The 18,227-nt window shown below is 36.1% G+C and overlaps 1 protein-coding gene across 2 annotated transcripts in view; it reads right to left on the bottom strand.

Annotated features, from left to right (window-relative positions):
- Positions 1 to 18,227, bottom strand: part of SLC41A2 (solute carrier family 41 member 2) — a 150,878-nt gene that overhangs the window by 109,171 nt on the left and 23,480 nt on the right. For both annotated transcript variants that reach the window (XM_063075200.1, XM_063075202.1), the window contains exon 3: positions 1,780 to 1,887. In XM_063075200.1, the coding sequence (XP_062931270.1) occupies positions 1,780 to 1,887 (108 nt within the window). The remainder of the gene's footprint in view (positions 1 to 1,779; positions 1,888 to 18,227) is intronic.

The raw sequence follows: 18,227 nt of genomic DNA, 5'->3' as shown, positions 1-18,227 counted from the left end.
CACCAAAAAATAAATAAAGTAGACCTGTCAGGAATGCTTATAAATATTTGACATTATTACAATGATTAAATACAATAGCAACCTGGAATGGTCTTTCTTACACATCACTTCCTCAGAGAAGTCTTCCCTACCTATGTAATAAAAATAGGCCTCATGAATCACCCTTCATCACATTACCCTGTTTTATTTTCTTCACTGCCCTTACTGATACCTGAAATTATTTATATAAATTCCAACACAGCAGAGACTTTGCCTTCCTTGTTATTCATTTATAGACTAAGGGATTCTTATTTAATGATTTACATATAATCTGTAACTGTCATTATTTATTTTGTGGCTCAAATTGTTCCAGATCTGGCCAGTATATTACTCTGTATCCTTCTGTCATGTCCCCATCCCCCCCCACCCCACTTTTTTAAAGCACTTCTTTACTTTCTGGCACCATAGGTACCATAAGACGTTCCAGGTTCATCCACTACTTTTCTCCTCCAGCTCCTGGAGCTTCTAGTATTCACCAGTCCCTTTAATATTCAATAATAATTACCATGATTCCATGCTAGATTATAGGCTAGACTAAAGTGAATTTATCAAAGTAATTCTACTCTGTGAGGTTTGGCTCCACCTAAGTGTCTGGCTGATAGCCCTAGACATTCTCTATAGCTCACCAACTAACTGTAGGTAAAAGCAGCAGGACTATATTTATAAGTAATATGTTTCTGAAATAACAAATATTAAAAATTTTTAAATATTAAGTACCAAAAAGATTGTGCATTTGTACTAAGATCAAGACATTAGCAGATCATTCTTACAAAGTAGATGAGGAGACAATTAGGGTTTTTTTACTGCTGTTATTTATTGGTTTTATAAACTCTGACAATTATCCTATGCAGGTAAAAGGGAATGTTCTGGAATGTGACTTATTCCACTATGTACTACTCTGTGTCCTCAGGAAAGTTACTCAACTGTTCTAAGCCTCAGTTCCTCCTCTGTAAAGCAGGAATAATAATGATTATTTCATAGGGTTGTTGTAAAATATCCTGTAAAGCAGTTAGCATAGTGCCTGGCATATTATGAAAGCTCACTAATAACAGACATTTCATTATTGCCCTGTGCAGAGTATGGCTATATGACCTTTTATATACTTGTATAAGGAAAGAGCTTAAAAAGTTCTTAGGCACATGAAACATTTCCCCTTAAATGAGCAAACCAATAATATTAACAAAACATTATTTAATGCATTTCCTTTCCAAGCATCTGCTTTACTCATTATACATTATGATACATCTAACCATGTAAAAGTATAGATATGCAGGTAGAGAAATATTAATAGTGGTTATGTCTAGGTGGAAAATTAGAGATAGTTTTAGATTTTCTTCTTTATACTTTTTTTCCCCCTTTTCTTCAGTTTTTACAGTAAGCATACATTACTTTTACAATCACAAAAAGTTTAAATACCAATCAACCAACCACTGCACCATAAAGAATCTCAGTATCTGACTTACCCCATGTCTTAATCACTGATGATAATTGCCAAAATGTCCCAGCATCAAAGGAGGCAAGTATACTACTACTTCCCGGGAAAAGGAGGACTGTAATTAATTTTTGGATTCAACAACCCTGAGAACTTTCAGGGTATGCTATCAGGCATAACTACTTAGCATAGCCCTGAGGTCCAGAAACTTATCAAACAGAGAAAAAATATTTTTCTGATATAGATTCTCCTTAATAGAGAGAAACAGTATAGGTAATTTACATACTTTGAGATATGTAAAAACTTACTGCAGTGGACAATCTGGATGCCAATGTCATCTCCAAGTTCCCTTTGAGACCAAGAAGTGCAGGAACTAAAATGAAAACTTCTGTTACTTTTTTGAACACCTCCCAGTGCTGTAAAAAATAAAATAAAATTTTCTGACACTCTTCAAAAAAAACTTTAGAACAAAGACATTTCTAAAAATCTCAGCCTTTTTTCCAACTTTGTATCTACATTTTGAATGACTACACAGGTCATTTAATCAGGTCATTTAGCTTAAAACCATCCTCCTGAGCATTGAAGCTTTGAGTTACTTTAGAAGATTCAGAGTTGACAGTGATAGCTGATATAATCACTACATGCCATTGTATATCTAGCTTGATACAAAACCCCAATACTCTTAAGTTCTACTTTATTTCTTTATGAAGGCAAGAGTTAGTAAAGCTAGTGGTTAAGAACTCAAACTCTGAGGGCAGCAGCGCTCCCGCCGCGGGTTCAGATCCTATATAGGGATGGCCGGTGTGCTCACTGGGTGGCCGGTCACAAAAACGACAAAAAAAAAAAAAAAAAAAGAACTCAAACTCTGGATTTGGATCTTGGTTCCAACACTAATTACAACAACCCCATGGAAAAATTACAGTATTATTATTATTTAATTTCACAGGTGAACAAAAAATGATTCAGAGAGGTTAAATGATTTTCCCTAGGTCAAAAGATGGAACTTAGAGTTGACCTCAGTAGTTCTGAGTAGTCCCATGTTCTGGTCCCCATTTTAGGGTGTGAGGCAGAGAGGTTGCAGAACAAAGGATCATAAATAGAGCACTAAATTGGAAATAAGCTTTGTGCATCTAGGCGGGCATCTGTCATAACTTGGCTGCATGATCTTGGATGAGTCACATATCTTTCTGATCTCAATTTCTTCATCCATGAAATTAAGAGAATATTTGCCTTGTCTAGCCCTCAAGAGAAATACCATGATAATGAAAATAACTTATTAAAGTGCTTTCCACACTGGAAAGGTCATACAAATACTACAATAACGCAAAGTGATATTTTACAAATGCTATTGAGAGGTGATTGTACCAGTAAGAGACTTTGTGGACCAGGCATATTAACTTTATGCCAAAAGGTATCAAGAACACACGTCTTGTCACTAAAGCCAAGACATGCGAGAAAAATAAAATTTAAATCCGTCACAAAAAATAAAAGAAAAATTCAATTTGTTCCCAAAGTTTCCCTAGAGTCTGTTCCAAATAAGTGTAGAACTGAAGCCTCAAGAGAGTTTAGGAAATGTTTATCAAATCCGTCTTTCCTAAAATCCTGGTTCCAAAAATTCACAAGAGAAATCTCTCCAGGGTTCAAGACAATTAAGGATGGGCCTTAAAAAGCACTGACTGTCCATAGCACCTCAGATTTCTAATCTTAAAAACTAACAAGCAAATAATTTTGTCCATGTTTTATGAGAAGTAAAGAATTCTGATGTGCTAGTGGAATAGGTATCCTTCAGAGATAATGATGATGGCAATCAAGATGATGATGATGACGATGAATAACAACAGATAATAATAATAAATATTAACAATATCTAACATTCACTGATTGCTCATTATGTTCCAGGCACTGTTCTTTAGGCTCACTCATTTAATCTTCACAACAAACCTATAAGATAGGTATTATTTCTATTAGATCCCAGACATAAGTCAAGAATACATTTTACATAGGTCATCGTTTTAAGACACTTATCTATATGATTTAATTTTAGAAACAACAGAATAATATCCAACCCTCTCTACCAGTCACATGCCATCACACTTTAGAACTGCTGGGATGCCCTCCTTTGGGTTGCTCCTTTTCATCATCCTTTCCGAGTTCAATTAAATCCAACTACTCATGTGAGAATTACCATGAAATCCCTAACACCTTAATATTGATGTGATAACATCAAGAGTTAACTATCGATTTCCTATCTTGTGATAAAAAATTCTACATTCCTTTCTTTAAACCTCCAGATGTGTGCTTGTACAAGTTCCCAAACTTTCTCAGTTCATGGCACTATTAGTATATTAGAAATGTTTTCATAGCACCCCTAGAACAAAAGAAATACCTAAATGCCCTATTTATTTATTTCCTAACAATTTAGTAGACATTTGAAGAAATAATATAAATAAATTGAAAGAAAAAAATATTTTGTCATTTTTATATAACCACTGTTTACTTACTTAGGGGACATGTGCACCTATAAAGGCACTGCAAAACTTCTCACACATTGGAATTGGAAACTGTCACTTTCATTTTCTGTTTTATATTGGCTTTGTATTGGTGACACTTGCTTTTTATCACAGCACTAATGAAATAGTTTTGCAAAGATGTTATTAAAGAGAATGTAGTGTGATCTAATGTTGAAATGCTAAATCACCTTGAGCCCGTAGTCATAGAGTATCCAAAAGATGTCACTGTGTTCCGCTCAATAATTTAAATATCCCATGGCAACCCTGGGGTGTCTTGACACGGTTTGGGAACTATAGTACAGTGAGAAGCAATATAGCACAGTAGTAAAGAGATAGAGTTCTGGAGTCCAATTATCTACATAGAAATTCTGATTCTACTACTTACCGTGTGATTTGGGCAAAATGATGCTTTACTTTCTTCATCTAAAATAGGTACATAATTTGTATCAACCTCATAAGATTATAGTGATGGATTGAGTGTTATGAGCTACAACACCAAGATGTATTAGTTAATTTTCCTATCAGGAGGGCGCAATGCAGAAAAAGTCCAGAGAGAAATGCTGAGGCAGCAAGTGTCGAAAATATCATTATCCTACTTGCAAATTTTACCCGAATAGGACCGGTTGGTCAGCTCACTCGGTTAGAGTGTGGTGCTGATAATACTAAGGTCAAAGGTTTGGATTCCCATACTGGACAGATGCCAAAAAAAAGAAATTAAAAAAAAAATTTACTGCAATACAGATATGTCCTTTGAGGCTATGCAGATTATTATGAACAACTAAATTTTTCAAGAATCTGCCCTAAAGCAAATCACCTTCTAGTTGTACCTAATCTTGTACTTCTGTCAATAATGCAGAAGCTGAGGTAAGCATCCACATGTCAAACGTAATGTCAGATTGCTAATATATATTCTAGATTCAAAATCTGAGGCTTCCGGTCAAGATGGCAGAATACATGGTCCCCAGCGTCACTCTCTCCCACAAATCAACCAATTTACAACTATAAAAAAGCAACGACAGCCCAGCTGGCGCCGCTAGAGCTCAGGGGAAGAGGAAGAAAGACATACGGAGTAGATAAAGGCAGGAGAAGCCACAATGAGAGAAAGAAAAAACCGTCTGACCATTTTGTGCCATGGCCACTTTAAGGCTAGAGCTGCTGAGTGCAGAGCAGGAACTGGCGAAAGCCGTAGCTGTGCCCTTTGGATGAAGTTGTTTGGAGCCAGCGGGAGAGAAGAGGACCTTGGTGGCCCCTAGGCCAGCAAGACCAATAATAGAGTTCCTGTGGACCCACACAGGAGCAAGGAGCCCCAACAAATGAAAAAAAGGAGCCACTCAGAGGTCCGTGAGACATCGTAAGGTACTGGCACATGGCCTGTCCCATGGGAAGTATTTGCAGTACGGGTGGTGGGGGAGACAGGCTCACCAGAGGAGCACTGGGGCACAGCAAGGACAGCTTATCTGCCCCCCAATCAGTGAAGGACCACTCAGAGGAACCTGGTCAGGAATATAGAACTGCAGGGGGTGCAGTTTGATGAAAAGACTCAGGCCCAGATCAGAGTTTCTATACAAACCAGGTGCACCAGGTCTCTGGAGAGCCAGAAATACCTATAGAGTCAACCATTAAAACCTGAGCTGCAGAAAAAGCCTTCTCTAGGGAATCAGCAGAAAAGGAGCAATTCAGCTCAACCAGTACTTGAGTGGTCCTCACAAGAAGTTCCCCCATTATAGAAGAAAGCAAAGGACAAAAAATTAGTACCGGCCCAGGCATACCGCCAGTGTCTTGGGGCCCACTCAGGGACCTGAGGCATGGAACAGGGGACTGGACCCCCCTTCCCACAACCAGGCATGCCGCCAGCACCTTGGGGCCCGCCCAGGGACCTGAGGCATGGAACTGGGGACCGGAACCTCCCCCAACCAGGCACATCGCCAGCACCAAGGAGCAAGCCAAAAACTTCACTTCCACATGGGTGGACCACCACAACCACCACAATAACCATGGCTACCGCAAAAGCAGCTAGATGCCACAACTGCCATGCAGATCGTCCACCAGCCACTGGAGTGCACTGACACAAGGAGAGTCACCAGTAGAGACCAAAGAAAAGAAGAGGATGTCTCTCTCCACAAAGCCCATTCCAGAGTGACAGAAGAAGCATCTGCTCTACGATAATATTGGGAGACCTGAACACACCTCTCAGCATTGGACAGATCATCTAGGCAAGAAATTAACAGAGTAACCAATACTCTTTCAGAAGGAGAGAAGAAATCTAGAGGTGGGAGGGGTGAGGGAGAGGGGGACAGGGAGAGACTGGACAAGGGGCATAAAGAATAAGTACGATTTGTAACAATACATATGCTAGTAATATTGATTTGATCAACATATATCAATGTTGAACTCCAAAAATATGTATAATCAATTATGATTCAATAAAAATTAAAAAAAATTTTTTTAAGATTTTAAAAAATGGTTATAATGGTAAATTTTACATTATGTGTATTTTATCACAATTAAAAATCTTAAACATTTAAAAAATAGATTTGTGTCTTTTAAAAAAAGATAGCATAGATATAGGAAACTCCTCACTTGATCACTGTTATCAGTTAAGGTATGGATGCTTCCAGAACTCTTCCTAGGTACAGACATACTAGTAAAAACATACAAAAAATATACTGCTTCACTTGGTGTGGGTGTGATTGCAATTTTAAAACTACTGTTGCTGTTCTGGAACTTAACGGTTTTCACTAAACACTAAGTCTAGAGGCTACTGCCTTACCAGTTCATAGTACATACTGTATGTGTCAGCAGCACTCATGAACCAGACTTTTGTTTTGCTTTGCTTTGTGGTACTGCTGTTCCTCTTTATTGAACACTTATATCATTATCATTTTTTTAACTTATAAGCAAGGCTCCAGGAATATCCTCAAGCATGCTTCCTCGAGCACCCCTGCAAGCAATTCCTTGAGGAAAAAGGCCAAGAGATTGCTGCATCAAAGCACATTTAAAATTTCATTCGATTCTGCCAAGTGACCACTCACAGTGGCTGTGCCAAGTTATACGTCACTAGTAAGTATTTGAAACTGCCTATACCACACCAGTACTTAATAATATATACCCTTTTTTAGGTGTAATCCTTTTTTCAAATTAATTTTTCATAAGTATATGTCTAGCTAAAAAAAAACCTATTTAATGTCCAAAAGGACAAATAAAAACTAAAATGAAAAAAAAAATAAGTTGAAAAACACATTTACAGAGTACTAACTTAAAAATAACAAAAAGTGTTTTTAAAATTTTAATTGGTAAAAGAAGTTTATGCAATTTTTAAAAAATACTTGTATCTGGAGAAGTTTTGTCATTCCAACTAGTTTGAAAAAAAAAACCCATTCACTTTTAGACAGATGACAAAATTACCAACCTCTATAATTACCAACCTCTATAATTATAGAAACATAAATTAGGTGACAAATTTTTTCTATTATTAGCATATTCATTACTACAAATCATAATGTTTCTTTATGCCCTTCCATTTGTGAGATTGGTAAAGATCAAAAAGTTGGAATACACTGTTGGTAAGAGTATAAGGAAATAGGCACTCTATTACATTGTTGGTGAGAATGTAAAGGTTTAACTTCTTTGGGGGGCAGAATGAGAAATCAAGAAAGCCTGCCCATTTACAATAGCCACCAAAAAAATAAAATACTTAGGAATTGAGTTAACCAAGGAGGTCAAAAATCTCTATAATGAGAACTACAAACCACTGCTGAGAGAAATTAGAGAGGATACAAGAAGATGGAAAGATATCCCATGCTCTTGGATTGGAAGAATCAACATAGTGAAAATGTCCATACTACCCAAAGTGATACACAGATTCAATGCAATCCCCATCAAAATTCCAAAGACATTTTTCTCAGAAATGGAAAGAACTATCCAGACATTTATACGGAACAATAAAAGACCACGCATAGCCAAAGCAATGCTGAGCAAAAAAAATAAAGCTGGAGGCATAACACTACCGGACTTTAAACTATACTACAAAGCTATAATAACCAAAACAGTATGGTACTGGCATGAAAACAGATACACTGACCAATGGAATAGAATAGAGAATCCAGAAATCAACCCACACACTTGAAACAATAAAACTTCTTAAAGAAAACATAGGAGAAACACTTCAGGAAATTGGACTGGACACAGACTTCATGAATATGACCCCAAAAGCACGGGCAACCAAAGGAAAAATAAACAAATGGGATTATATCAAACTCAAAAGCTTCTGCACAGCAAAAGAAACAATTAACAGAGTTAAAAGACAACCAACAGAGTGGGAGAAAATATTTGCAAAATATACATCTGACAAAGGATTAATATCCAGAATATATAAGGAACTCAAACAACTTTACAAGAAAAAAACAAGCAACCCAATTAAAAAATGGGCAAAAGAGCTAAGTAGGCATTTCTCTAAGGAAGATATACAAATGGCCAACAGACATATGAAAAAATGCTCAACATCACTCAGCATCCGGGAAATGCAAATCAAAACCACACTGAGATACCATCTAACCCCAGTTAGGATGGCTAAAATCCAAAAGACTCTGAACGATAAATGCTGGCAAGGTTGCGGAGAAAAAGGAACTCTCATACATTGTTGGTGGGACTGCAAAATGGTGCAGCCTCTATGGAAAATGGTATGGAGGTTCCTCAAATAATTGCAGATAGATCTACCATACGACCCAGCTATCCCACTGTTGGGAATATACCCAGAGGAATGGAAATCATCAAGTCGAAGGTATACCTGTTCCCCAATGTTCATCGCAGCACTCTTTACAATAGCCAAGAGTTGGAACCAGCCCAAATGTCCATCATCAGATGAGTGGATACGGAAAATGTGGTACATCTACACAATGGAATACTACCCAGCTATAAAAACGAATGAAATACTGCCATTTGCAACAACATGGATGGACAACATGGGGGGGAGGGAGAAGGGAGGGAGGTTTTGGTGATGGGGAGCAATAATCAGCCACAATGTATATCGACAAAATAAAATTAAAAAAAAAAAAAAAAAAAAAACTTCTTTGGGGGAATTCAGCAATATCTATCACATGTAAAATGCACATAATTTTCAACTCAGAATTCCACTTCTAGGAATTTAACCTACAAGTAAACTTGCATTTAACTTCAAACATATACATATAATGAATTTACTTCATCATTGTACATAATAGCAAAAGATTTAAGGCAATTTAAATCTCCTTCATTAAGCAACTTGGCAGAGTAACTATGATATATCCTTACAATAGAGCATTATCTAGCTGGATAAGAATTTGGTAAATCGGTGTGTACCTATACAGAAGGAGTTCCAAAATTAAGACGATCAAGGTGAAGTGCAGCAGAATTTTTGTACGCATACTGTGTATCCTGAGATCTTGCTGAACTCATTTATCAGTTCTAGGAGGGTTTTTGTTTTTGTAGATTCCTTAGGATTTTCTAAGTAAACAATCAAAATCACCTCGAGTGCTTATAAAAACAGACTGTTGGACCCCATCCCCAGGATGTTAGGTTCAGTAGGGCTGGGGTGGAATACTTAACAAGTTCCCAGATGATACTGATGCTGCTGGTTCAGGAAGCACACCTTGAGAAACACTGATAAACAGAAAGACCATGGAGGGACCAAATGCTATACGTGGGGAATCACTACTCAAAAAGTGGTGGTATTGCTTCTTCCTTACATTTTTCCATCTCCATTTTCTCTAGGGATAGAAATGTAACACATACTGGGTTATTCGTATTACCATATTCCCTTTATCACATTGACCAGTACAAGGGGTAAGAATGTGACCAAAGACAAGCCAACTGCAGAGTTCTTCCCAAGAATTTTCCAAACTGAAAGAAGGATAACTCTTTCTCTTCCTTTGTAAGACAAACTTAAAGTATATGACCCCACAGCTGTCAGCAGCTATATGCAATAAGAGAGAATGAGTCCAACAAACAAAATGTAAGTTGAAGTGAAAGACAGAAGATAATCATAAAATTAAGTGCCTGATCTAGTTAGAGGTAAGGTAGGTTTTTCCCCTGTTCTTCCCAGTTCTATAAGACAATGCTTTTTTTTTTCTTTTGTCTTAAATTAACTGGTTAGTTAGGTTTCAATTACAACAGAAGAGTTCTGACCAGTAGAAGGTGATCCAAAGATAAGATAGATTCTCTATCAACAAGAAGACAGCATAGTATGGTAGTTTTTTAAAAGCATGGGTTTTAAAAGCTCCAAGTCAGAAAACTTGGGTTTAATTCAGCCACTTACTAGTTGTGTGACCTTAGGCAAATCATTTAGTCTTTAAGGCTCAAATATAAAATGGAAGTAACATTGCCTAACTTAGAGAGTCATCATAAGCATCAAATGAGATAATTCATGCAATGTACTGAAAAAGAACATTTAGCGAATAATGCTTGTTAATATTATACCATCTATTGAACATTCAACTCCCAGGATACTGTAACTAGTGCTTTTGGGAGTGAGAATGAATAAAGGGATGTTGTAAGGCACAAGCACACAAAGGTAAGTTAGATGGGGACAGAAGCTTACTCCTTGCTTGAGTATGTAAAAGCAGGCATTCTAGATCCATATAGATCTTTTTGGCACTTGTACAGAATTCCTTCCTCCAGCACTCAATTTTTACCTTTTAAGGTACTTAAAGATTCAGTCATACACCATAGTTATAAACCATGTATTTGTATTTCCCACCACTATGAAAAGGCATAAAATATGGGGTAAAAATTCTAGATTTGAATACCCACTCTGCATTTGCTAGCTGAGTGAACTCTCTGAGCCTTAATCAACTTCCTCATTTGTGAAAGGAGGAAATAATTTTAAGACTCAATCTTCCCATTATATTTCCAATTCAAAACAGATCTTGGCAATTTTTTTCAGCAAACATCAATCAACAAAGCTTACGGATAATTAAAGAAGAAAAGAAAGCACAGAGGCAGGGCTACAGCAGGTCTTATATTAAACAGAGAATAGATGTTCTATTAAATAGAATGGGGCTAAAGGGAAAGCAGTCTACTTTAATCTGCCATCTGTTACATATTAGAATACTACCTTAAGACACTAATGACCACTTAACACCTTATCCTGAATTTGATGATCCAGCTGTGGCAGCACATATAACAGCCCCTGCTATGGAATGAATTGGGCCCAACGCCCCAAATCCATATGTTGAAGCCCTAACCCCCAATGTGACTGTATTCAGAGATAGGATCTGTGAGGAGGTGATAAAGTTTAAACTAGGTCAAAAGGGTGGGGGACCTAATCCAATATGGCTAATGCCTCTAAAAGAAGAAGAGACACCAGAGCTCCACTGAGCTCACCCTTAATATCTCCCCACCACCACCCCATTACTCTCTCTCTCTCCCCCTGCCATGTGAGGACACAGCAAGAAGGCTGCCATCTGCAAGCCAGGAAGAGAGTCCTCACCAGAAATCAAATCAGCCAGCACCTTGATCTCAGACTTCTTAGTCTCCAGAACTGTGAGAAATAAATTTCCGTTGTTTAAGCCACCCGCCTATGGTATTTTGTTATAGCAGCCTGAGCAGACTAAGACAATACCAAAGACAAACTTTACCTTCTTCAGTTGTTTAAAACTGGTCCTGAACTCTATCACTTTACAGTTATAGAGCTCTTGATAAAAATAAATGAATAAATAAAAGTAGAGTTATATAGCTCTTAAGAGATTACAAACACATTAAAGAGTTATATAGTGTATAGTGAGTAAGAGGACAGGCACTGAAGTTAAGTGAAGATACACACCCTGGGGCTGAGCCCGTGGCGCACTCGGTAGCGTGCTGCGCTAGCAGCGCGGCGACGCTCCCCGCCGCGGGTTCAGATCCTATATAAGGATGAGCGGTGCACTCCCTGGCTGAGCGCCGGTCACGGAAAAAAAAAAAAAAAAAAACAAACAAAAAAAAAAAGATACACACCCTAGCTCTATCAATTAATTAATAACATAAAGTTTTATATTTTATAAAATGAAGACAATAATACCAACTCTACAGTTTTCTTTTCATAATTAAAATAAGATGATTTACAAGGGCACATCAAAGAGTTTGTGGAAAAACAGAATTAAAAGATAATACGATCTTTCCATAAACTTTTGAAGTACCTTCATATGTAAAGGGTTTAGTAAAGTGCCTGGCCAATAGCAGATCATCAATAAATAGCAATTGCTCAACATTTATTCAACAAATATTTACTGAGCCTACTCAGTAAACTGCTAGATATGCTGCTAGGGATATAATGGCTAAAAATAAAAAACACAGACATGTCATCATGTCCCATAGGAGAGTTAAATTAATTATCTAATTTGGATTAGGGGACAAGAGAATCTCTTTAATAAGATCTAACAGGTGATTAGAATTGAGAAAAAAGAATATTCGAGGCCAAGACTCAAAGACATGAACAAATGGCACATTCAAGGACCTAAAGAAAGACCAGTGAGACTAGAACAAACTGAACAAGGCAGAAAGTGGACCAAGATGAGCTTGGAAAGGTAGGCACAGACTAATTCATACAAAGCCTTGTATTGGCTTCCTATTGCTGCTGTAATGAATTACAAAGACTGAACCAAGAAGGAATAGAAACCCTGAACAGAACAATAATGAGCAATGAAATTGAAGTAGTAATCAGCAGTCTCCTAACAAAGAAAAGCCCAGGATTGGATGGCTTTACTGCTTAATTCTACCAAACCTTTAAAAAAGAATTAATACCAATTCTCTTCAAACTATTCCAAAAATTGAAACAGAAGTCATTCTCCCAAATTCATTTTATGAGGCCAGCATCACTCTGATACCAAAACTAGACAAAGATACAATAGGAAAACAAAACTATAGGCCAGTATCCTTGATGAACACAGATGTAAAAATCCTCAACAAAAAATTAGCCAACAGAAAACAACAGCCATCAAGTGGGATACATCCCAGCAATGCAAGGATGTTTTAAAATATGCAAGTCAATAAATGTGATACACCACATCCACAAAATCAAGGACAAAAACCATACAATTATCTCAACAGACACAGAAAAAGCATTTGACAAAATTTAACATCCCTTCATGATAAAGACTCACCAAATTAGGTATAGAAGGAAAATATCTCAACACAATAAAAGCCATATGTGACAAGCCCACCACCATCGTCATTCTGAATGGGGAAAAGCTGAAAGCCTTTCCTTTAAGAACAGGAACAAGACAAGGATGCCCACTTTCACCACTCCTATTTAACACAGTACTGGAAGTACTACTCAGAGAAATCAGGCAAGAGAAAGAAAGAAAGAGCATCCAGATTGGAAAAGACGAGGTCAAGTTGTCCATGTCTGCAGATGACATGATCCTATACATAGAAAAACGTAAAGACTCTACCAAAAAACTCTTAGAACTGATAAACGAAATCAGTAAAGTTATAAGATAAAAAATCAACATACAAAAATCAGTAGCGTTTTTATACTTCAGCAATGAACTAGCAGAAAAATAAATCAAGAAAGCAAGCCCATTTACAATAGTCACCAAAACAAAACAAACAGAAAAAAACAAAACAAAACAAAACAAAAACCTAGGAATAAATTTAACCAAGGAGGTGAAAGATCTCTACAACAAAAACTACAAAATCAGGTTAATGCAAGACACCTAGATCTGCATAGATGACATAGCTAAAACTGTAGAGATGGATGATGTTGACATCATCTGGAGATGACATAAAGAGACAGAGAAGTCTGAGAACAGAACATTGGAGAATTTCTACCTTTCTAATAGAGGAAAGCAAACCAATGAAGAAAACCAAGCGAGTAGTCATAATGGCCGAAAAACTACAAAGAACATGCTACATCAAAAAACAAAAAAAAGAAAAAACAAATAACAGTTTCAAGAAGAAAGTATATTTCATTGCATTATGCTGTGTAATGCTTAGTGGCTAACAACAATAATTTATTTCTCACTCCCATTATATAAAGGCTGTGAGTCATCTGCAGCTCTCAGCTAGGCTGTGTTCCACATGTCTTTCTGGGTTCCAGACTAAAGAAGTAGTCAGTAGTCTAAAGGGAAAGGGCAGGAGAAAAAAGTCAAGCCAAATCAAACATTTATATTTAATGATCCTGCTCAAAGGTGGTACATGTGATGTCTGCTCATATTCCATTGGCCTAAGCAAGTTATCTGGCCAAGCCTGACAAGAAGGTTGGAAAGTATACTCTACCTATAAAGTGGTGCCTTGAGTCACTTGGCAATGGACATGTATGCGAAATCTTCTTAAAGGGGAAGGAGGCAAATATTTGGTAAAATGACATGATCTACCAAAGTAAAGGATGACTAACAATAGAACACAAGCATTTACTGAGCATCTATTATGTTCCAGGCACAGAAGAGATACATACACATGTGTGTGCACACACATACACATGCACACACACACGCACACACACACATGCACAGTAAGTATGCAAAGTTGGCAGTTTTACAAACGAGAAAAAAAAAAAAATCTTAAAAAACTAACCAAATTCCTCCAAAAGATGTAAGTTGAAGGATCAAGATTTAAACAAAGGTACATGACTCTTCAAAGGCCCTGGATTGAATAAAGTGTTACTGAGCAGCAACCAACTTTCAGTGAGAGCTAAACAGCATCATCACTGTTGACATCAACAAGAATGGTTTCCCAGCTTTCTCCAGCTGTGACAACCAAAAAATAGGTATGGAAAAATAGACAATTGAGTGAGGTCAAAAAGTAAACCATTTGACCACTATGAGTTACCATTTCTCACCTATTAAGATGGCTATAAAACAGTAACAACAAACCCAAACAAAGAGAAAATAACAAGTGTGGCAAGGAAGTGGGGAAACTGGAACCCTAAGCCAGAGGTTCTCAGACTTTTAAACTTCACAGACCAACAAAAGTTCAAAATAGTTTTGATGGTTTGAGATAGGGTTGCTAGGTTTTTGTTTTGCCAAATGACATTTTAAAAAGCTGCCATCTACTATCAGAGATAACTATAACTGAATGATTTCTGAGATATCTGTAAGTGAAATACTCATCCCCTGAATACACATATACCCTGCTTCCAACATAATTGTTCTGAAAGGTTCATGGTTGATTGACAATGGACCATATCAAACTTTGGCTAAGAACAACTAGAATAGATGGACTAGATATAAATAATATCTGCTTGAAGATCCTGGAGAGCTAACAAAAGAGTGAACAAATATCAGACCAAGAACTGAGAAAATTCAGAAAACCAAGGGGTGAGCCTGTGTTTTGAGCTGCTTTTCTAAGGAGATATTTGCCAGTTCCAGAAGAGGTGGCTAAGGGTTTGAAAGGCAAAGTAGTATTTGTGACACTCATAGGACTAGGGTGACCAAAGTGAGAGTCTGGGGCCTGACAAGGGGAGTTGGGTTCGGGGGAGGGGGAATTCCAGACTCCATGTGTTGGGTTGGGATCCAAAAATATCTCTACCTTACTAGTAAGAGTGAACTGGAAGTAAACTAGCCTTCAAAGGAATGCAGCTCAGATTTAAATGTTCTCAGTCTCTGCAAGTGCATTAAGGTATCCTCCGACTTCTAGTTCCCCAAGGCACTTACCAAAAGCTAACAAAAATCTTCTATGGAAAAAAGATAATACCATCCTAAGCCTCAAATTATTTCTACAACCAACTTTCCAAATTAAGTATTCAGCACACAATCAAAGGTTAAACAGGCATTAGAAAATAAAACAATGTGAGAAATAAAAACAACACAAAACAGAAACAGAACTATAGAGGTTTCAGATACTGGAGTATTCAGATGCAAGCATTATAATCATTCTGCTTTCTGTGTTCAAAGAGACAAAAGATTGAGAATTTCAGCACAAAATTTGAAACCATAAAAAAAAAAAAGAATATACTTAGAAAAAGTGCCTAATAAAAAATCAAAAACACATAAAAAACATAAAAAGTGCCTAACAGAAAATCTAAAATACAATAACAAATACAGATGAAGTGAACAAATACCTATAAAAACACAACATAACAAAACTAACACAAAGAGAGATAGAAAATCAGATTAGCCCTGTGACTTTTAAAGAAACTCAAGCTATAATTAAAAACTTTCCCACAAAGAAAACTTCAGGCCCCGGTACCTTCATTAGAGAATTATACCAAACATTTAAGGAAGAAATAACGATAAAGTTACATAAATGCTTATAAGGAAGGGTGGGGGAGGGAAATGAGAACATTTTCAAATTTATTTATATGACTAGCATTACCTTGATGTGAAAACTTGCCAATGGCATTATGAGGAAAAATACATTATAACTGGTTATATTTATTCCAAAAATGTAAGGTTGGTTTAATGAATATAATTTAGTACAACAAATCTTACCAATAAATACAGAAAAAGCATTTGATTAAAGTTCAACATCCATTCACAATTTTAAAAAAGGAAACCTTAGAAAATTGAAAAAAAGAAACTTTCTTAATCTGATAAAGAATATTACAAAAATCAACAGCAAAACCCATTCTTCATGACGTGTTGAAAACTTCCCTTTGAAATCTGGAACAAGACACCATTTCTATTTTATAGTGCACTGGAGGTCCTAGCCAGTATAGAATGGCAAGAAAAAGATTTAAAATTTATAAGGTTTAAAAAGAAATAAAAATGTCATTAGTCACAGATAATATGGTTATTGTGAAGGAATTCCAAAAGAATTTACAGATAAATTAACATTAATATGTGATTTTAGCAAAGATGCTACATACAAGGTCAATATTCAAAAATCAATTTACATCCTAAAATAAACAAAGTAAATTTCTTAAAGAAGTATATCACTTACAATAACATTTTTAAAAGTATCAAATAGCTAGGAATGAATATAACAAAAAAGTAAAAGACCTGTGTTCAGAAACTATAAAACAACAAGAAAAATTAAAGATGACCTAAATAAATGGAGAGCTATAACATGTGCATGCTGGAAGACTCAGCACTGCAAAGAGTCAATTCTCCCCCAAATTATCTTGATTCAGTGCAATCTCAGTTACAACTGCAACAACTATTTTCTGTGGAAAATGACAAGCTTATACTGAAATAACTATTTCTGTGGAAATTGACAAACGTATACTGAAATGTACATAGAGAAGAAACACCAGAAACAATCTGAAGATGAAACAGCCAATTAAAAAAACAATTATTTTCAAATATTTGAAGAACCTGGAAAGGCAGAAAAACTGAAAGTAAAATGTAGTTTTCAATTAAATATACAGATAAGCATTCTTAACATCGTGAGCATTTTTTATAGATATACAAAAAAAAATACATGGAAATGCAAAGGGCAAAGAATAACTAAAGCATTCTTGAGGAAGAACAACAAGGAGAGAACATTCTCTTCTAGCTATCAAGACTTATAAACTAGAGTAATTAAGATAGTGTAGTATTGATGTTAAGATACATAAATACACTAAAAGAACAGAATAGAGAGTACAGAAACAGTCTCACACATAAATGGGCACTTAATTTATAAGAAAGCATTGCAAGGCAATAGAGAAAATCCATTTTTTCTTTTTGTTTTCCTTTTTAAATTTTACTTATTTAATTTTATTTATTTATTGGGGGGTATATAATAGTACAAATACAATTGAAAATCTACAAGAAAAAAAAAAAAACATAACCCCCACTTCACACTCTATACAAAAATCCATTCCAGAGAGTGAATGATTAAATGTAAGAGCAAAACAACAAAGCCTTGAAAAAGTAATAAAAGAGAATATCTTAATTACCACAGGGTATAGAAAGATTTCTTCAACAAAAGACAAAAAACACCAACCACAGAAAAGTAAGTGGGAAAGGACTATTTCAAAATTAAGAACTTCTGTTCTTCAAAACACACCATAACATTGTTGGGGGGGAGGGGGGAGGGAGAAGGGAGGGAGGTTGTGGTGATGGGGAGCAATAATCAGCCACAATGTATATCGACAAAATAAAATTTAAAAAAAAAAAAAAAAAAAAAAAAAAACCACACACCATAAAGACAGTGAAAAGACAAGCCACAGAGAGAGAAAAGATGTTTTTAATATATAAAACTAAAAAGCTTATATCCAAATTATGCAAATAACTCCTACAAATCTATAAGAAAAACAAATAGAAAAACGGGCAAAGAAACTTTACCAAAGGCTCAATATACATCATTAGTTATCAGAGAATCTCTGTTAAAACTATAATAAGATACCACTCTACATGCCAGAATTTCTG

This window comes from Cynocephalus volans, chromosome 12, assembly GCF_027409185.1.
Source record: "Cynocephalus volans isolate mCynVol1 chromosome 12, mCynVol1.pri, whole genome shotgun sequence".
NCBI lineage: Eukaryota > Metazoa > Chordata > Mammalia > Dermoptera > Cynocephalidae > Cynocephalus > Cynocephalus volans.
The sequence above is the reverse complement of the archived record's forward strand: the minus strand, read 5'-3'. Positions and strand labels throughout refer to the sequence as shown.